The 20,898-nt window shown below is 47.6% G+C and overlaps 2 protein-coding genes across 14 annotated transcripts in view; one reads left to right on the top strand and one right to left on the bottom strand.

The window, feature by feature from the left end:
• Arfgap3 (ADP ribosylation factor GTPase activating protein 3) overlaps positions 1-20,898 on the bottom strand; it is a 66,872-nt gene that overhangs the window by 14,543 nt on the left and 31,431 nt on the right. For 8 of the 11 annotated variants that reach the window (XM_031350966.1, XM_031350976.1, XM_031350942.1 and 5 more), the window contains 7 exons: positions 18,725-18,797; positions 17,174-17,305; positions 15,459-15,542; positions 13,365-13,452; positions 10,682-10,741; positions 7,305-7,354; positions 6,122-6,261 (listed from right to left, as the gene is read on the bottom strand). In XM_031350966.1, the coding sequence (XP_031206826.1) occupies positions 6,122-6,261; positions 7,305-7,354; positions 10,682-10,741; positions 13,365-13,452; positions 15,459-15,542; positions 17,174-17,305; positions 18,725-18,797 (627 nt within the window). The remainder of the gene's footprint in view (positions 1-6,121; positions 6,262-7,304; positions 7,355-10,681; positions 10,742-13,364; positions 13,453-15,458; positions 15,543-17,173; positions 17,306-18,724; positions 18,798-20,898) is intronic. The other 3 variants (XM_031350937.1, XM_031350909.1, XM_031350926.1) reach the window with 1 other exon arrangement.
• LOC116076853 (serine/arginine repetitive matrix protein 2-like) lies at positions 975-11,005 on the top strand. 3 transcript variants are annotated; one of them, XM_031350865.1, is made up of 4 exons: positions 975-3,997; positions 5,627-5,859; positions 8,551-8,671; positions 10,863-11,005. In XM_031350865.1, the coding sequence occupies exon 1, from the start codon at positions 1,618-1,620 to the stop codon at positions 3,910-3,912; it is 2,295 nt and encodes a 764-aa protein (XP_031206725.1). In that variant the 5' UTR covers positions 975-1,617; the 3' UTR covers positions 3,913-3,997; positions 5,627-5,859; positions 8,551-8,671; positions 10,863-11,005. The 3 variants fall into 3 exon arrangements, with proteins under 3 accessions (XP_031206725.1, XP_031206733.1, XP_031206742.1); XM_031350873.1 differs by lacking the exon at positions 5,627-5,859; XM_031350882.1 differs by lacking the exons at positions 5,627-5,859; positions 8,551-8,671; positions 10,863-11,005 and adding an exon at positions 4,738-5,107.

Genomic DNA, 20,898 nt, shown 5'->3' on the forward strand with positions numbered 1-20,898 from the left:
CATAAATCATTATCTGCATTTCAAATAATTTCCTGTGGGACTCTCTATGGATCATGCTTTTGAGAGCATTTAAATGGACAGTCATTACCTATCCAGCCAAGGTCGTTAGCTTTAAAACCATTTATTAGGGGCTGGAGAGATGGATCAGCGGTTGAGAGCACTGACTGCTCTTCCAGAGGCCCTGAGTTCAATTCCCAGCAACCACATGGTGGCTTACAACCATCTGTAATGGGATCTGATGCCCTCTTCTGGCACACAGGTGTACATGCAGACAGAGCACTCATAAACAAACAAATAAATCTAAAAAACTGGGAAAAACCCATTTATTAGGCTGGGCATGGTGGCATACACCTTTAATCCCAGCACTTGGGAGGCAGTGAGTTCCAGGACAGCCAGGGCTACACAGAGAAACCCTGTCTCAAAAAACAACAAACAAGGATGGGTTGTGGGATGTTAAGAAACAGGCAGCGTTGCCAGCCAGGATGAAGCACTGCCAGGTCCACTGGCTTCAGTGTGACAGTGCAGGACATGCTGCCTGCTCTCCACTGACTCCTCAACTGTACCTAGTCACAATCACTAGAATCATCAGCTTCCAGAACAGCGCCCTTACTTTCCCAGAGGGGTGAGACGGGTCTGTGCAGTTGTTAGGCGGTCAGCCACATGATGTCCTGGAGAAAGGCAACAAAGTTGCCAAATTGGGTTCCCAAGTAAATCATTCTCTCCCTCCCCACCACGCACCTCTGCCCAGATGCTTCCTGCATAGCTGGTCAAGTCTCTACCCACAAGCTAAAGCCAAGCCCTCATCAATGTGTTTTCAATGAATCGTAAGGGCAGACACATGGGAGGTGGGTGTAGCCAACATCCCATACTACTCTCCCCTGTGTCCTGCCTCTCCAACCACTTGACCACACAAAGGAGGGCGTGGGTACTTCCCAAAGCTCTTGTCAGCACCAGGCTTCTGAGTTTACCTCAAGCCCCAGCAGCACAGGCTTCCCAACAGCCAAGCTAACCTGCCTCTGCCCAGGTCAGAAACCAATGAAAAGAGAGAAATTCAAGTCAACTCTCCATTCCTGTGATAGAGAAGTCTGTCTACACAGGTTAGTGCTGCCCCTGGTGTTCTGAGAGCTGAACAGGGAAATAACAACTTCGAACCATCTGGGCTTACCCTCTAAGTTTCACTCAGCAAACCATCATCAGCACTAATGGGAACAAGTTACACTGGCCAAGCACCCACTGTGTGCTGGTCACACTGATTGAACTCCTATTATGCTCCAGGTACTGTTGTCAGAATTTCAATAAATGTCATCTAAGCTGAACCTAGAAAGAACCTCACAAAGTAGGGTTATTTATTCCCTTCATTATACAGTGGACTACAATTCCAGCCAAAGCAGATAAGAAACACATGAAGACAAGAGACCCTCAGAAGACAATCCACATAGACACAAGACTACATGGAAGACAGTCTACAAAGAAACAAGATTCCACAGGAGACAGTCCACATAGAAACAGGACACCACAGAAGACAGTCCACACAGAAACAAGACATCACAGGAGACAGACCACACAGAAACAAGCACCTTAGAAGATAGTTCATGCAGAAACAGGCCATCACCAAAGATGGTCTACACAGAACCAAGACTCCACAGAAGACAGTCCACACAGTACCAAGACTCTAAGGAGGACAGTCCACACAGAAACAATCACTACAGAAGATACTCCACACAGAAACAATCACCACAAAATAAAGCCCACATGGAAACAGAACATTCCAGAAGACAGCCCACACAGAAACAGGATATTCCAGGAGACAGTCCACACAGAAACAAGCAACATACAAGACGGTTCACACAGAAAGAAGACTTCACAGAGGACACTCCACACAGAAACAGAACATCACAGGAGACAGTCCACACAGAAACAACCAGCACAGAAGACATTCTATTCAGAAACAAGACTCCACAGAAGAGAGTCCACATAAAACCAAGACTCAATAGAAGATACTCGACACAGAAACAATTACCACAGAAGACAGTCCACACAAAAACAGGACATCACAGAGGACGGTCCACACAGAAAGAAGACTTCACGGGAGACAGTCCACACAGAAACAAGATTTCACAGGAGACATTCCACACAACAACAAGACTCCATGGAAGACAGTCCACACAAAACCAAGACTCCATGGAAGACAGTCCACAAAAAAAAAAGATTTCATGGAAGACAGTCCACACAGAAATACCATTTTACAGGAGACCATCCACACAGAAACAAGATTCCAGGAAAGACGGTCCACACAGCAACAGAACATCACAGGAGATGATCCACACTGACACAACCAGCACAGAAGACATTCTATTCAGAAATATGACTCCACAGAAGAGAGTCCACATAAAACCAAGACTCTATAGAACATACTCCACACAGAAACAATCACTACAGAAGACAGTCCACACAAAAACAGGACATCACAGAAGACGGTCCACACAGAAAGAAGACTCCAACTCCACAGACACTAGTCCACACAGAGAAAAGACTCCACAGAAGATAGTCCACCCAGAAACAAGACTCCACAGAAGACAGTCCACACAAAGACAAGACTCTACAGAAAACAGTCCACATAAAAATGAGACTCCATGGAAGACAGTCTACATAGAAACAAGACTCCACAGGAGACCATCTTCACAGAAACAAGACTCCATGAAAGATAGTCCATATAAAAACAAGTCTCCACGGAAGAGAGTCTACACAGAAACAAAACATCACAGGAAACAGTCCACGCAGAACCAAAGCTCCAGGGAAGACCGTCCTCACAGGAACAGAATGTCAGAGGAGATGATATACACTGACACAAGCAGCACAGAAGACATTCTATTCAGAAACAAGACTCCACAGAAGAAAGTCCACATAAAACCAAGACTCTACAGAAGAGACTCCACACAGAAACAATCACTACAGAAGACAGTCCACACAAAAACAGGATATCACAAAAGACAGTCCACAAAGAAAGAAGACTCCACAGGGGCTAGTCCACACAGAAATAAGACTCCACAAAAGATAGTCCATATAGAAACAAGACTCCACAGGAGATGGTCTACAGGGAAACAATTACCACACAAATTAGTCCACACAAAACCAGAACACTACAGAACACAGTCCACACAGAGACAGGACAACATAGAAGACAGTCCTCACAGACACAGGACATCACACAAGACAGTCCACACAAAACCAGAACATTACAGAAGGTGGTCCTCACAGCGAGAAGCCTCTATAGGAGGCAGTCCATATAGAAATGAGACACCACGGAAAACAGTCCACACAGAAATAAGACAGTCCTCACAAAAATGGGACTCCACAAAAGACAGTGCACACAGAAACAAGACTTCAGGGAAGATAGTCTACACAAAAACAAGACTCCATGGAAGACAGTCTATACAGAAACAAGACTCTTCAGAAGACAGTCTATACAGAAACTGGATTCCATGGAAGACAGTCTACACACCAGCAAGAGTCTATGGAAGACAGTCTACACAGAAACAAGACTCTTCAGAAGACAGTCTACACAGAAACAGGCTACACAGAAACAGGACTCCAGGGAAAACAGTCTACTCAGAAACAAGACTTCATGGAAGACAGTCCACACAGAAACAAGACTCTTCAGAAGACAGTCCACACAGAAACTGGACTCCAGGGAAAACAGTCTATACACAAGGAAGACTCCATGGAAGACAGTCTACACAGAAAGACGACTCCACAAGAGACAGTCTTCACAGAAACAAGAGACCATGGAAGACAGTCCACACAGAGACAAGACTCCAAAGAAAGTCCACACAAAAACAAGAGACCACGGAAGACAGTCCACACAGAAACAAGACTCTATGGAAGACAGAGACAGGATTCCATTGGAGATAATTTACAGAAAAACAGTGCACAGAAGATGGTCCAGTGCAGCTCCCTGGACAGAAGGGGAAGAGTTTGCTGAGTATGACAGCCTGAGGTAATCCTTGGGTCCCACATGATAGACCGAAAATCTACTCCTGCATGTCCTTTGACCTCCACACAGGCAGTGATTTTAAGTATGTGTGTGTATATGCACATACAAATAAATTTCTAAAAAGCAAACAAACAAAAAAAACCCCACAGGGCCCTGCTGTTTTCCCTCTGCTTTGGCAATACCCATCTGCCCCCTCAGCCTCTACCTCTGTGATCTTGTTGGATGTTTCCTGTGGGTAGAATCATACACTATGCAGTTTTGTGTATGGCTTCTATGCATAAACTTTCAAAGTACAGCCATGTATTCATTCTTTTCATAGTTCAATCAAATTGAACTGTGAAGACCCACCAGGTCCTTAGTCACCAGGAGACACATTCAGGCTCCTTTTACTCTGCCCATCTGGGGCTCATGCTGTGAATGCTCTTGTATAGGCTAGGCAAGTGCTCTACAACTGAGTTATACACTGAGCCTCATTGTTTTCCCATTGCTACTAACAATATTACAATCATTTGTATGCTACCAGCATTCCTGACAGTCTCTCTGTGTGAGCCCTTCTGCACGCTAGGGTATGCACTGTACCACTAGCCCAGTGGTTCTCAGCCTTCCCAATGCTGTGACCTTTCAAACAGTTCTTCATATTATGGTGACCCCCAACTTTAAAATTATTTTTGTTGCTACTTTATAACTGTAATTTTGTACTGTTATGAATTGTAATATAAATATCTGTTTTCTGATGGTCTTAGGCGATTCCTGTGAAAGGGTTGTTCGATACCCCCAAAGGACATGACAGAGGTCATCTAGGAAAGGCTATGGCAAACAAGTGAGGTTTCTGGAGATGGCCTGCCATTATGCATGGCTGCAATGGGTGTGCTCTGAGATATCCCAGGACTGCTTCTCACTGCTGAGATGCCTCTGTTGCCACAACTCCACAGCCTGGGCATCAGCCCACCGTACTGGGCAAATTTCCTACAGATCTTCATGCAGATGTACTCTCATGTAGTAATGCTGTATAGATGAATTGATGGTCTCATAATTTCTGATAATGATTTTATAGAATTCCTAAATTAATATAAGTAATCTCAAGCCCCCTATAGAATAAAAGCTGCAAATAGAGCTCTGTAAACCTTCATGTGCCACAGGCTAATTGCACTAGGGAAAGAAAACAGGCTTGGGACAAATTTACGATCAAGGAAAACATTCCTTCTAGGTTAGGAATGAGGCCACTGTCTGGCAACTAAAGGCCATAAACTGGGAATGGGCAATTTTATTGTAGGTGCAAGGGCAGAAAATAAATGATGGGCTATTTTATTTATACAAGACTTCAAAATAATAAGACAAGGCAGATGATTTGTCTCTTGACAAAACTGTGCTAACTTGTGACAAAAACTATTGCTTCAAACTTATAATGAACGTACGGAGCTAGAAAATAAATAAGGAATGTTCAGTCAAGTACTAGTGTTAATGGGAAGACATGTAAAAATTCTGCTGTAATTCATTATTGATCTATGACATGAACTACTGCTTTAAACTCCCAAGCCTCTCACCTGGAGTTCCTCTCTTCCATGACTCAAAGAGAAAAGAGCCCAAGTAACTAAGTTTCTTTTTTTTTCTTTTTTCTTTTTTTCAAGACAGGGTTTCTCTGGGTAGCCTTGGCTTTCCTGGAACTCACTCCGTAGACCAGGCTCAGAAGTTAACTGCTTGAAGCTATCAGCTTTTGGCCCCAGAATAGCAAGAGAAAGTTAATGGCCAGAGGACATCAGCCTCTGGTGATCTGCCTTTCTGCACCTCACTCAGTACCTGACTTGGGGCAGCTCAGGTGGAGACACTGCCCTAACCTGTCTTTTCTGTCACAGTTGTCTTCATGGGTAAGAAGGGGCATTTCCCTGACATCGTGTCCCATCTGCTCTTCCTGCCCATGGCTCCCCAATGGACCACTGCTGCTCCCCAGAACCACCAGCCCTGTCCCTTCCAACCCAAAAGTCTGTATGACACAAACTTTCATGAAACTACACCCTGCATAGCACACTCAACAAAAATTCAAGGTATTTGGAAAACAAACCACGTCCGTCAAGGCAGGGACGCAGCTCTCCCTAGTAAGGTGTGTTAGAAAAAGCAAATGGTGCTCACATAGACTCCTCCTTTGGGGCGCCCCTGGCCAGGTCTTCCTGCTCCTTCCTCTTGTCCACAGCCTGTGCTTGCTTTTCGATCTCAGTGAAGGATGTATTTGTCAGTTTCTGGGCTCCCAAGCTTCCTTTTTTGGCTCCAAGCTGCAAGACATATAAGATTTTATTCTATCTTGGGCAGTTCAGAGCTGTCCCTGCATCTGTGTACTCTGAGGTCTGTGTGAGCTGCCTGGCCTGTGACAAGCAGTTAGTCCTCTCTGGTCTGTGAGGCTGGCAGTGTCCTTAGCACACTCAGGGGAGAAAGAAGGAGGCACAATGGGGTTCATTGACTCAAGGCATTAGCCAGGACCACCTAGTGAGGTGTGGCTGGAGTGGGTGAGGGGCAGTGTGGGAAAGCGAGGGTACTCCCACCCCAAGCCCTGCCTGCAGGAATGACACTGCAGAGCATCGCCTTAATGGAAAATGATTCATAAAACCATCATCCTCTCTGATGCTCACATGACACAGATATCTTCAGAGTCACAAGCAGGAGAAAAACAAGGTTAAACATGCTGTGTCAGCTGGTTGTGTGTCAACTTGACACAAGGTAGAGTTATTAGAGAGGAAAGAGTCTCATTTGAGGAAAGGCCTCCATGAGATCCAGCTGTAAGGCATTTTCTCAATTAGTGATCAACAGGGGTGGGCCCATTGTGGGTGGAGCCACCCCTGAGCTGGTGGTCCTGGGATTCTATAAAAAAGCAGGTGGACCAAGCCGGTAAGCAGCACTCCTCCATGGCCTCTGCAGCAGTTCCTGCCTCGGGTTCCGCTGTGTTTGAGTTCCAGTTCTGACTTCCTTCAATACAAACAGAAATCTGGAAGTGTGAGCTGAATAAACCCACTTTCTGGTCATGGTGTTTCACTGTGGTAATAGAAACCCTGCCTAAGACACATGCATTCTAGAAAGTACTAGGTATAATTTAACTCATCTCATTGAACAAAAAACCATTAATTATATTGTGGCTCAAAATAAATGAGAACACTGTTCTGATTAGGGTCAGATGGAATCTCAATGTAGGTTTTTTTGTTTTTGTTTTTTTGAGACAGGGTCTCACTGTGTAGCCCTGGCTGCCTCTGACTCCCAAGCACAGGAGGCAGCACATTTCTAGTCCGAGAGGCTCCTGTATATTTTTACATAACGTGATACTTACTCCTTTTTTTGCTTGACTTGGCTTCTTTTTTATAATGGATGAAACCTCTGCTTAAAAAAAAAAAATTCAAGTCAGATATATAGAAATCCTACATGGCTTCTCCGTTCTAGTGAGTGGCGTAAATGTGCCTTGTTTGTTTGTGGTCTAGAAAGCTCATGTCTGCGTGTTCTCGGGCTAGGGTGTCAGTACAGGGTCAAGGTGTGGCCATGCAGCACGCCCCTCAGAGCAGACTTCTCAACACTACAGAACCCGAGCTCCCAGGAGGCGCTTTCCCACAGCAGTTTAACAAAACGCTCTTCTGTGAGATGGTTCAGCAAGCAGCTTGCTGCCAAGCCTGACCACCTGACGTTGACCCCAGGGCCATGGTATGTACCCTCCTCAGATAAATAAAATGCAATACAAAAAAAAAAAAAAAGGAATAATCTCTCCTATTCAATTATATGCATCAAAAACTCCTAGGGGCCTGGGCCTGGGGCCCTTCCTCTGTAAATGTGACATGACTTGATGCCAGCCCTCCAATACTTACTGTGCTGCTCAGCAGAGGGGCCATCCTGTTCTGTGATTTCTTCTTGGGTGGGGTCATCTGCCTGCGTATATACCTGTCTACATTTGTGTGCTTGGTACTCACGGGCCAGAGGAAGGCACCAGAGTGCCTGAGAGCAGGGTTAGAGACGGTTGTGAGCTCTCAGCTTGGGAACTGAACTCGGGTCCTCTGCAAGAGCAGTCAACGCTCTTCCCCTGTGTCATGTCTCCAGCCCTGTTCCTGTGGTTTCTTTGGACGCCTTTTCTGCTGCTTGTAGCCTCTTAGTTTCTCCTCCCACCCGAGCCTTGTTTGCTCTCTGTGTGTGGCCACAGGAAGCACTGTCACACCACATGCCATCTAAGCTCTGTCCAGCTGGGGCTCCAGACAGTTTCTGGCAAACTCTGTAATTTGCTCCCAGGTGAAGGCTGCCAAGGGGTGACAGTGAGAGCCTGATTTCAGCCCTCAGATCACACCGACCTGATTAAAAACTACAGCTCCCAAGCCAGGCGGTGGTGGCGCATGCCTTTAATCCCAGTACTTGGGAGGCAGAGGCAGGCGGATTTCTGAGTTCAAGGCCAGCCTGGTCCACAGAGTGAGTTCCAGGACAGCCAGGGCTACACAGAGAAATCCTGTCTTGAAAAACCAAAACAACAAAAACAAAAACAAAAACAAAAAACCACAGGTCCCCGGCCCCATGTGGACAGGTTCCATTCCCCTCTGCAGCCTTATCAAGTCGACAAGGTGACTACACTGTCTGTGGATTACATGTGCCAGGGCATGGCCTGATGTGACAAGCCCACTTCTGACAAGAACCTTCCTGCTACTCCAATGCTGCAGTGACCAGGTAATTTACTGTGCCCTGTCTGTCTTTGATTTCTGTGTTAGGGACTAAACACAGGGCCTAAGGAATACTTATAAGAAAGCACAGTACTGCTGGACTATGTCCATGATCCTAATTTTCTTTGTGTGTGCTTTTGTTCTAGGGTTAGACCACAGGGCCTTATGCATGTTAGGCAAGTGCTCTGTCACCAAATTATAAAAACACATTCTTACTGTCATCTTCATTATCATTGTCACCATTATCATCACCACCACCACCACCACAGAAAGGAGCTCAAACTGGACTACAAGAAGATTTTTGGAGGTCAGATAAAAGCCAGTATAAAACTGACCCCCGGTTGCCTAAAGGAGTCATTTCCCTTTCCTCTGGCGGAAGGGACATGGCTCCTCCATTGACCTGTGTCTGCATAGGAAAGCCCATGTGGGGTCGGTCTCCAGGCTTCCTCAGTCCCTCAAGTACTTGTTAGACATTTCTGAGCCCCTACCCCATCTTCCCTCAGATTCTTGCTGAGGTCAATATACTAACTGTCTAGCTCTGGCTTTCTTTCCTTTTGCTTGCTCCTGTGCACGAGTCACCCTTTTCTTGCAGATAGCTCTGGACATGTCCAGTCTATTTCTTTTCCACTTTGCCCTGATCTCTTCCAGATTCCTCGGACGTTCTCGTTCTTAGTCATAAAACCTTTCCCTTAACCAAACCGTGGAGTGGTCATGTTGTCTGTTCTTTACTCTACCCCGTGCATACACCACCATCATCTCTACCACCTCCTCCTCCTCTTCCACCACCACCACCATCACCACCTCCACTTCCTCCACCATCATCAACATCACTACTACCTCCTCCTCCACCACCACATTCACTACTACCTCCATCATATCTTCATCCCATCATCGTCATGACCATCCCATCATCATCACGACCATCACCACTGCTCTGTGGCACTGACAATCAATGCCCAGCTGCAGCGTAGGCAGGAGCTCTACCTTGAGGTCTAACCAGCTCCTTAAAAGCCCAGCCCAGCACTGTGTGGCACTCACTCATGGCTGGGCTTTGCTTACTGACTCATGCACAGACCGTACATCAGCCTCGAGACGAGACACCGGAAGCACCTTGTCATTCAGTAGCTGCCTCTTTTCCACTAAGACCTTCTTTATCAACATTTCACAGAAACACACACTGTATAGAGTTCCTTTAAATTATCACTTTCTGCATCACCCTCAGTCGACAGCTATACATTCTGGCTTTAGAATTATGTTTTAGTGACCTGGGAAAGATAAAATCTTGGGCTGGGGGTAGAGCTCAGTGGCAGAGCCCTTGCCTAGTATACATGAATCTCTGGTTCCATTCCAACACCATACACACACAGACAGACACACACAGACACACACACATCCTCAAGGGCCTCTATGGTAGGGGGAAAAAAAGCATGTAAATCCCCCACTGCGGTCTTGAGGATACACTAGCTCAGAAAGTCAGGTGTGAAGGATGCCCAGGTGCGAAGTCAGGTGTGAAGGACCCCAGGTGTGAAGGACCCCAGGGGTGAAGTCAGGTGTGAAGTACCCCAGGGGTGAAGTCAGGTGTGAAGGACCCCACAGGAAACTCTGTTTCCATTGCTCTGCTTTAGACTCCTTCTGCATCTGTTTCCCAACTCTGAGGAGTTTGACAGGTGATGAAAATAACCACAAGATTTAGTTATTTTCCATTGATATGACTACTTTCTAATACAAATATATATATATATCAATATCCGATTATTATTCCTTAAAAATAAGACACTATCTTTGAAGTTCATGACAAGTGTGGGATTCCTGATGAAGGGTATGTGGGTCTCTGAGCTTGGCTTAGTGTGGGCATGTTTGTGAACCAGCCTTTTAAGGTACACAGCCACACTGGCTACATGGAAAAGCAGCTTTGCCTGATAAAACTCAGGAATAGGTTCCGTTAGGAAGTTGGATCACTCTACGAACTGACGGAGATGCAGAATCAAAGATGGACACAGGGCCCTGAGCATATTACCTGGTGCAGCCTTCCCAGGGGTGTTCAGACCTTCCACACTTGGCCCTTGGCCTGGCCCACCTGAAAGTGTGAAACGCTGATGTTAATGTAGAAAACGCTCTTGGCAAGTCCTCTGAGTGTGGGAGATTTCATGTGGCTTCTATGTTTCTTACCTTACCAGGTCTGTCCCCTTGCTTTGCAGCTCCATGGTCTATTCCATCATTACAGCTGTTGACGGTGCACACGCCACACCAGTGCTATTACTGAGCTACAACCCCACCATTGTTTTACTAGGGAAACGAGGCTGCCCAAACTCAGAGTGATGGAATTAAAGGCGTGAGCCACCATGTGGATGATATTATTATTATTATTATTATTATTATTATTATTATTATTATTTCCCCTGCCCCATTTTGTTTATTTTTTTTTGAGTCAGGATTTCTCTGTGTAGCCCTGGCTGTCCTAGAACTCACTCTGTAAACCAGGCTGGCCTCGAACTCAACAGATATCCCTGCCTCTGCATCCTGAGTGCTGGATTAAAGGTGTTGGCCACCATGTTCATTTTTTAAAATATATTTTTCTTTTAGGTTGACATATACTAAACATGTATTTATGAAACAAACTGTAATACTTCAACACATGTGTACAGTGTGCAGTGGTCATGTATCATATCAAACATTGCCACCTCTCTCTGGGAGACATATTTGAAAGCTCTCTGCTATTAGACAATCAGTGCTAACAGCTATGAGTATGCTAAGATGCTGCAAAGCATGGCAGTCATTCCCCTATCCAAGTAGTCCCCTGGTTCAGTCACCTCCCTCCCCATGAGCCTCGTCATAAGCAATTTGACTTAGAAGCGCTGTAAGGGCCCTATGTTGCCAGGCAGTGGTGGCACATGCCTTTAATCCCAGCACTTGGGAGGCAGAGGCAGGTGGATTTCTGAGTTCGGGGCCAGCCTGGTCTACAGAGTGAGCTCCAGGACAGCCAGGGCTACACAGAGAAACCCTGTCTCGAAAAACCAAAAAAAAAAGAGCCCTGTGTTGGTGTCCTCCCACGGCCTCAGGAGCCTAGGAGGTGGAGGCAGGACAACCAGAAATTCACACGCCTCCTTAGCAATAGAGCATACGTGAGGTCCATCTTGGGGGGTGGGGGGGGAGGTGTCTACTAAATGCAAATGCATTTTTAAAACATTGGTTTTATAGAATGAAAATTAGTGGTTTTTTTCAACTGATACTGTTCACTGTTCTATTTTGTAATTGTTTTGGACAGAGTTTCATATAGCTTGGGCTGGCCTTGACCTCCCCATGCAGCCAAGGATGACACTGAACACTGCTCTTCCTGCCTTTACCCCAGTGCTGAGACAGTAGGCATGTGCCACCACCCTGGCCTCAGTTTACAGTGAGGTACTGTGCTCCCAAGGGCACATGTACTGCACATTCTCCTCCACTGGGACATGTCACACGCAATCCACAGGGTGCAGCCATGTCCAGAACAGGGCGTGCTGTGCTAGGCCTGGGACAAAGTACAGAAAGCAGCCGTGCTGGGCATGGCCACTGACAGCACCTGGAGCTGCATCCCCAGGAGAGAAGGCATGGTGGGAGTAGGGGAAGGTGCCAGGTGGACTGGCTCAATCACAGCGTGCAGAAAGAAATCCACAGGTGTAAGCCATAGATGAAAATCAGCCGGACTGTCCACGTCTCTCCCAGGAAACAGGTATCTGCGCTGTGGCTGCTGGGGCCGCTCTCTCCTACCACCCTTCCCATGACAGACAGCACTGACTTCAATCCATTCCAGACACTGTCTAACTGAGTCTCCGACCCAAGGGCTGGTACTGAGCCTCCACAAGCCAGCACGTGTCCTTCCTGTTTCCCATATCCACGTTCACTGCTTTGCTGTCAAAGTATATTTTATTGTTAATTTACTCTAACATTTCAGCCTATGAAAGATGCTCAGTTTTAAGACAGAAGGGGCAGCTATACACACCACTTAGGTCATTTCTAATGCATGTGATTGACAACACATTTATAATAAATACACAGTCGGGTGTGGCAGTGCACACTTGTAATCTAAGCACTCGGGGTAGAGCTGGGAGGATCAAGACTTGAGTTATACTCAGCAATCTAGTGAATTTTCTGACAGCCCAGGCTACGTGAAACTTGGCCTCAAAAACCAATAAATAAATAAGGTTCTATAATATAGCCACCAAGTATATGTGACTTATTAACTGTGAAATATCAGCTGTTTTTTTGGGGAGAGGGGTGGTTTTGAGACAGGGTTTCTCTGTGTAGCCCTGGCTGTCCTGGAACTCACTCTGTAGACGAGGCTGGCCTCGAACTCAGAAATCTGCCTGCCTCTGCCTCCCAAGTGCTAGGATCAAAGGCATGCGCCACCACCGCCTGGCAAAATATTTATCAGTTTTAAAACTGAAATCTTACCAGGCATGGGGATGCATGCCTTCAATCTCAGCACTACGAAGGCACAGGCAACTGGATCTCTGCAAATTTACGGCCAACTTGGTCTACACAAGAGAGTTCTATGCCAGTTACAGCTACACAAGGAGACAATGCTTAAGAAAACCAACCAACTAAAAACAAAAACAAAAACAAAACCAATTAAATTTGAAAAAGAATCCTAAAATCTTGTTTTCCAGTTATAAAAGTCCACACTTCAGGACATTGCTCTAGGGTGACTCCACAGGACCCACCTTCATGTTTTTCTGGAGTGGCTTCCAAGCCCCTTGGTGTTGAGGAGGCTGGCTCTGACCGGGCAGATGCCTGCACAGTACCACTGACCTGTAGCCGGTGAGAGAAGCCATTAGCTAGCAGGAAGCAAGGACTGCCCACTAAGCAGCATGGGGGTGGGAGGTTAGCAGTGCGGGGGGGTTGGGGTGGGGGGTGGGAGAGGGTTGGGGAGGTTCTGAGCATGCGCATCTGTACACACACACACACACACACACACACACACACACACACACCTACCTCTTTTTACTTCTTTTGAGACGGAGTCTCATGAACTTGAGACTGGCCTAGAGCTCAGGACTGTGGTAGAAGGTGACCTGAACTGCTGCCTTTTCTCCTTTCACCTTCCCAGGGATTACAGACTGGATTACAGATGACCAAGACCTAGTTTGTGTAGTGTTGGGGATAGAACCCGGGTCCCTGTGCTTGGTCTAGCCAGTACACGACCAACTGAGCTGCATTCCCAGGCTCCTCCCTTCTAGGGGTAAATCTTGGAATTTTTGTCGTTGTTTTGAGATAGGATCTTGCTATGTAGCCCTGGCCAGTCAGCCTCAAACTCACTTTATAGACTAGGCTGGCCCCAAGCCTACAGAGATCTGCTTGCTTTTGCTTCCTTAGTGCTGGGCTTATAGATGTACACTACCATGCACAGCTGGAATAATTTCAGATTTATGGAAACCTGATCCAGTCCATACAGAACATTTCTATGCACCCAACCTCCTCTGGCAATAAAAAGTCTTGTACACCTGTCAGAGTGGGAAGCTGCACACCTCGGCATGCAAGGCTCTGCAGGGCTCCAACCTTCCTCTCTTCAGGGTTTGGGGGCTCTGGGCCAGGGAGGTCACCTGCCCCTGTAGCTGTGACAATTTCTCATGGCCTTGAAACTTTTGAAGGGTGCTGTCCAGTGCTTTATAGCAGCCTAGTTCTTTCCTTGCCAGTGTCAATGTGACAACACTGGATGGAGACAGTCCCCTGACCCTCATAAGGTAATGTGGGTCAGTTCCCTTCCTTTCTGGTCTTGGGTAGTATCCCCCCGTAGGACCTGCCAGCTGAGCTCCACTTCCTAAGGACTCCCACACACGTTAGGATCTGTGAGAAAGACCTGCTCTGCCCCTATCCACTGTATACTCAGAGAGGTCACCTGAACTCCTGGGTGGTAACTCAGCACCAAGACTTTGGTTTGGACTGCCTAGCTCTGATCACTGGGAGACTCTGCGAGCGGCCTGAGTCCTGTGGACACAGCTTGCCAGTTCTCTCGCTGCACCCTCATTTTCTAGTTCTAGATGGTCTGCACATATGGCCCAGAAACCTCAGCAGCTGTTTTCTACAGATAGTCCTGGCTCCTCTGCTGGAAGATGGGAATTAGAAACCAGCGCCGAGGGGCTGGAGAGACGGCTCAGCAGTTAACAACACTGGCTGCCCCACAGAGGACTCAGGTCTGGTTCCCAGAACCCACACCAGGCAGCTCACAACTACTTGGGACTCCAGCTCCAGGGGATGTGATGTCCTCTGCTGGCTTCTGCAGGCACCGGGTGTGAACACTGTACACATGCACACACACAGACACACATATACATCAGTAAGTTTTCAGAAACCAAGGTCAGATGCTGGCAGTGCTTGCTGAGCTAAGCTGTCACTGTCTGCTTTCTCGGGGTGGGGTGTGTGTTCTGATGCACTTCTGTTTAGAGTCTTCTGTCTGTACACACTACAGTGATGACTCAAGATACACATGGGTTCGTCTTAGACTCTCAAACCTGAACCTAGCCTGTATCTTACTGAAACATCTCAAACGCACACTTGTTTTAACTTTCAGAATAAGTGCATTGTAAATTAGTTGAGGGAGGGCAGAAGAGACTGCTCAGTGGCGGAGAGCTTGCAATGCTCCTGCAGAGGACCTGAGAACCTAGGTGGGGCGGCTCATAACTGCCTGTAACTCCAGCTCCTGGGGATTTGATGCCTTCTTCTGGACTCCATGGGTACCATACCCACATGCATACACTGCCCCTTACACACATACACACAATTGAAAATAAACCTTGAGAACAAAGCTGCAAACTTACCTCCAGTGAGACTTGAGAGGCAAAAAAATCCTCCTCCTTTGGAGGAGGGGACACAGGTGGAGCCGAGCAGCTGTCCAGCCACAGCTGGAAGGAAAACAGAGCTGACCTTAGCCAGGTACTCTCTCCCCACGCCCCTACGGAGCTTTCGGCCGACCTGCGGCTAGTCCCTCACACACAACACTGGAGAGTGTCCATACAGGGCCCTGAGCACACTGTGGGAAGAAGGGATCGTTCCAGAAAGTTCCACACCCCTAGGACGTTAAGATGTAAGGGCAGATCTAAACCACCATGCCCTGGCTCAGCCTGGATTTCACACCCGATTTTTCTTCCACACTGAAGTCACTTTCGACCTCAACTCAGCATTCCTGAGGTTTTTAATCCATCTCCAGACATGCAGCAAAAAACGCGCTATGAGAAGAGCATGTTACTGGGTGAGGCTGAGTCGGGCATACTGTCCCGTGCCCCGCTCAGGGGTGCTTACTTATGGGCATACTTTCTATTCTCCCGGTGCCTTGCACGTTAAGCATGGCCTCAGGGCGAGGGCGGAGAAGCCCCCTAGGGCTGAGATGCACCTTCCTGCTCTGCCCTGCTTGTGCGCAGTCACTGGGCACGCACATCCAGTACATAGCAAACAGGGCTGGAAATTAACATACTGACTTTTCTGAAGCATGAAGTTGAAGCCTCGTGCCTTCCTCATACTAGGTGACAAGCACTCTATCGCCGAGCTTAAGCCCGTTGAATGAGGTTATCCTTTTATTTACGGATTGAATGGTTTTCATTTTCAAGACCCTGACTGGCCTAGAATTCACCATGTAGATCAGACAGGCCTCACAATTGAAGTGTTCTCCCTGCCCTTTCCTTCTGAGTAACCAGGATCCTAGCTGTGAGCCATCCTGTCTACTTATTTTTGTCTCCTGAGAGAGGATTTCATAGTCCAGGCTGGGCTTGAGCTTGCATTCCTCCTGCTTCTGCCTCCTGAGTGCTGGGATGTTACTGTGTGTCAGCCGCTTCATCTCATTACAATGAGGCATCTTTAACTCCAAACACATTAAGCAGAGCTATGCACTGGTTAGTTAATGGAGACCTGCCTGTGTGAGGGAGTCTGGAAGGAACCTAACCCCAGCAGTGACCGTCAGTGTCCCAGCGTGCTGAGGGCTACGCTGACCTGGACAAGGAATGGTCCTTTTCTAAAATCCATATCACTCAGTGACAGCCTGGCCAGAGTCTTAGAGGACCTGTGACTTCAGCTCCTGGAAGCTCAACTCTTGCCCCCTAAAGGGCTGTGGTCATCGGTCCCAAGGTCGCTGTGAGCTCAGTCAGTGACACACTTGAGACACCCTGTGTTCCCTTGTGCAACACTGCTTGACTAGCTTCCTGCTGATTTTGCTCCACTGTATGGTAGCCTTCTGCTGAGCTGTCACATTTGCCCTGCAGATTATATATAAGATGCTGTATAATAAACTTGCTCGGCCTAAGACACAGCTTGTGCAACATCACCTAGCCCCTCAGCTTCCTTATCTCCTCATCCCCTCGCCCTCCCACTTTGGACCCTGTCACTGAAGAATACCCTGCTGATGCGGGTCACAAATTGAACTGACAAAGCTGAGCCCTTCCTGTCCCATCACGAGGGTCCACCATACCCTGGGCTCCTTGCAGGAGACTTCAGAGAGATTACAAAATGTTTTACCAAATGAACTCCATCTAAAGGGACTCACATCGGTGCCGTGCCTGCGGGTAGCCTGGGTAGCCAGGGTCTTGATCTTCTCCCTGTAGAGCTGAGCCGCACGGCTGTTGTACTTGGCGTTGGTATCCTTGGTGGCACACCCATGTTGGTGGAAGAAGGAAGACTACAGAGGAAGGCAAGCAAATTAACAGAAATACCACAAGACCTCTGACCTCATGGATGGCATGCTTCTGAACGAGGGGCTTAAAAAGTCAAGGGAAAATGAAAGTAGACATCACCAAAGTTCTAAAATAAACTCTCCTTGCAAGAGGGGATCCCTTGGGCCAGTGAGGGGGCTCAGTAGGTAAAGGAACCTGCTGCAAAGCCTGATAACCTGAGTTCAATCCCTGAGACTCTCGGGGAAGAGAGATTTGGCTCTGGCAAGTTGTCCTTTCACCTCTACACATGCACCAGGGCATGTGCACAACATGTGAGCACATGCACACACTAAGAGATAAGTGTCATAAAAAAATTGAAAAGGAGGATCCCTTCGAATATAGTGACAATATTTTTATACTTAACAGTTACTGATTGATCAACAGATGGATGGATTGTTGGGGGAAGTGCATGTGGAGGTCATGTGACAACTTAGGGGACTCTAGTGTCTCCTCCCAGAAAGTGGGTTCCAGGTACAGAGGCCAGGCCATCTAGCTCCACGGCAAGCTGAACCATCTCAGGTCCTAATGTTAACATTTTGATAAAAACCAGACACAGAATAGATCTGAGAACGTGTCCATTGCCCCCCAAACCACCTCTGTAGACTTGGTGAGGGGTAGGGTCTCACTATATATGTCTGTGAGTTCAGACCAGCTAGGACTGCACAGTCTCGAAAGGAAAGCCAAGCGGGACAAACATGGTGTCTTAGAAAATGAACATGGCAACTTTTCATTACTGATGGCCACACCCTTCAGTGTGCCTCAACACAGAATTAGGGCTCTTCTTCTTTCTTCCTCCCCCCCATTCCCCCCCTTCAAGACAGGCTTTCTCTGTGTAGCCCTGGCTGTCCTGGAACTCACTCTGTAGACCAGGCTGGCCTCAAACTCAGAAATCCCCCTGCCTCTGCCTCCCAAGTGCTGGGATTAGAGGCGTGCGCCACCACCGCCAGCACTTAGCTACAGGATCGTGTTTCTTAGTACTTAATTTTTCTCATTAGGAAATACAGAACCCAACATGACTTTGAAATAACCTACTACCTTCTTTTTGCTTGGGGATATTAAAAACAGTTGAGAAATTCTAATCTAAGGCAATTGTACATTTTGGAAGTCAATATTTTAGAATTAAGATTTTGATTTTAGCCAGGCAGTGGTGGTGCAAGCCTTTAATGCCAGCACTTAGGAGGCAGAGGCAGGGTAAAAACCTCCTATTGCTTTTAGGCATGTCCACTCTTCTACATCCTCACCTAGCACATACTAATGCTTCTGAATGAACATGCCCCTGGTGCTTCTGCCCACTGAACTATTTCTTGCCCTACCCCCCAGAGCCTCCCAAACCTGGCAACTGAGCTTCAACAGAGAAGAGGAAAGGGCAAGCCTGGGGGACTTACAGCATTCGAGTTCCCTCCAACCTGCATGCATCGAAGCTGAAACCATGACCAGTTTGAATCCAGCTCTGTGGACCTAGGAGGAACACAAGGCTTACAAGATGGGAAACTGTCCTTCTCTGGCTTCAGACTGCTAACTAAGCTTTCAAAATGTCCCTCAGGCTGGAGAGATGCTCAGAGGTTAAGAGCACTGGCTGCTTTCAGAGGTCCTGAGTTCAATTCTCAGCAACCACATGGGATCTGGTGCCCTCTTCTGGCCTGAAGATATACATGCAGGCAGAATGCTGTATACATAATAAATAGACAAATCTAAACAAACAAACATCAAGAAACATTTCCTTGTGCTGTGGGATTTAGGGAATTCTGTGTAGGCAGGCCTGGTGCTGTGCACCTATAATCCCTGAAATCCACATAGGGGAGAGGCAGGGCCTTGCCAGATTTCCATATGACCCTGTTTCAATGCTCCCAAGGGGTAGGACAGGAGCCCAGGGTGAGCACTGTGGCTGCTATGTGGGGCACCTTACCCACATGTGTGTCTGTGCACCATGTGCATGCCTGGTCCTTCAGAGGCCAGAATGGTGGGGGCAGGGGGGTTCTGATCCCCTCGAGCTACACACAGTTGTGAGACTCCACATTCATGCTGGGAACCAAACCTGGGTTCTCTGGAAGAACAGCCAGTGCTTTTATCACTGAGCTATCTTTCCATCCTCTTCTCTTTTCCTTTAAAATTTATTTTTATTTTGTACATGTATGTTGCACATGTTACATATATGCCTATGGATGGGGTCACAGGTGCTTTGCCATGTGATGGCAGTGCTGGGAACTGAACCTGGGTCTTCTGCCAGAGGAACAAGTGCTCTTAACTGCTGAGCCATCTCTCCAGCTCCTTTTAAGCAGGGCTCTTAAACTGAGCTCACAAGGATTCCAGTGGAGCCCTAGACTCCAAGACAAAGGATGCTGATGATGGAGGCCTGAGCACACCCGCCCAAGCAGGCAGCAGCCTCGGCAGCCTAGGAAGAGCTGCTGCTCTGCAGTCCTGTGAAAGCCTAGTGCTGAGGGAAAAGTGCTCTTGTTAACCAATGAGGTAAGGAGATGGAGAGACCTGGTCACACCAAGGCTCTGCCTTCAAATCCCCCGAGCGGTCAGTCACCTAACTGAGTCTGAGCTGCTCTGTGAACAGCTCTGCCTGGGTGCTGGGCAGGGCCAGGGCAATGTCAGCCCCTGCTGAGTGCCGGGCCCAAGTGTCCTGTCTGGCCATCTGTGCACATGCTCCTAACTCGCTCCACTGGCTGCTGACCACGGACAGTTTAGAAGCTACTTTGTCCTTTGTAAAAATCGCTATCATGAAATTCAGCCTAAAAAACAAACCCAACCTCCCCTTGGTTGACTATGTCATCTATGACACGCTGTTCACAGTGTTCACATGTGAGAGCTATGGCTGTCTGGGTGTGCCCGTGCTCATCCATGTGCATGTGTGTGGCTGGCAGAGGTAGAGAAAAAAGGGAGGGAGGGGCCCACACAGGCGCATCCATGCATGCCTCGCTTGCATACGTGGGCCACTGAAACTTCTTCGCAGTGGGCATTTGTGTTTCCTTCTGAACTGGGCCCTTTGAGGTTGCCTAGGTTACTCTTAGACGTGCCACTGTGCCAGGCTTGCCATGGCTTGCTTGACTACTTGTTTGATTTTGTCTTTCTGTAGTCCTGGCTAGCCTGGACTTTACTATGTAGACCAGGCTGGCCTTGAACTCAGCAGTGAGTGCTCTGGGGTTTCTCCTGTCCACAGCCTTGGCAACTGCCTTTGGCTCAGTGCTCTTTAGCTGTTATTTTTTGAATCTTCCATAAGCATGTGACTCATACATTTATCTGACTTTTAAAAGGCGCATGCTTGAACCTGCACAGGCCCAACAGTTCTCACTGTCCAGGCTCCAGAACAGTCCTCTTCCTACCTGATTTCCTGGAACTCTGTGCACGGTACATGCCTCAGAGGGGAACCAGAGGACAGAACGGCACAGGCAGAGGGAGGGGCAGCTGTTGGTGGCCTCATGCCCAGCTTTTCTATACTCTGGACAGGGTGTGGCATCGTGTATGAACAGCTCATGACCAATCTGGGAAAAACATTCTCAAAAGTAAATCTGGAAGCTTGTGTGTGTGTGTGTGTGTGTGTGTGTGTGTGTGTG

This window comes from Mastomys coucha, unplaced genomic scaffold, assembly GCF_008632895.1.
Source record: "Mastomys coucha isolate ucsf_1 unplaced genomic scaffold, UCSF_Mcou_1 pScaffold11, whole genome shotgun sequence".
NCBI classification, from domain to species: Eukaryota; Metazoa; Chordata; class Mammalia; order Rodentia; family Muridae; genus Mastomys; species Mastomys coucha.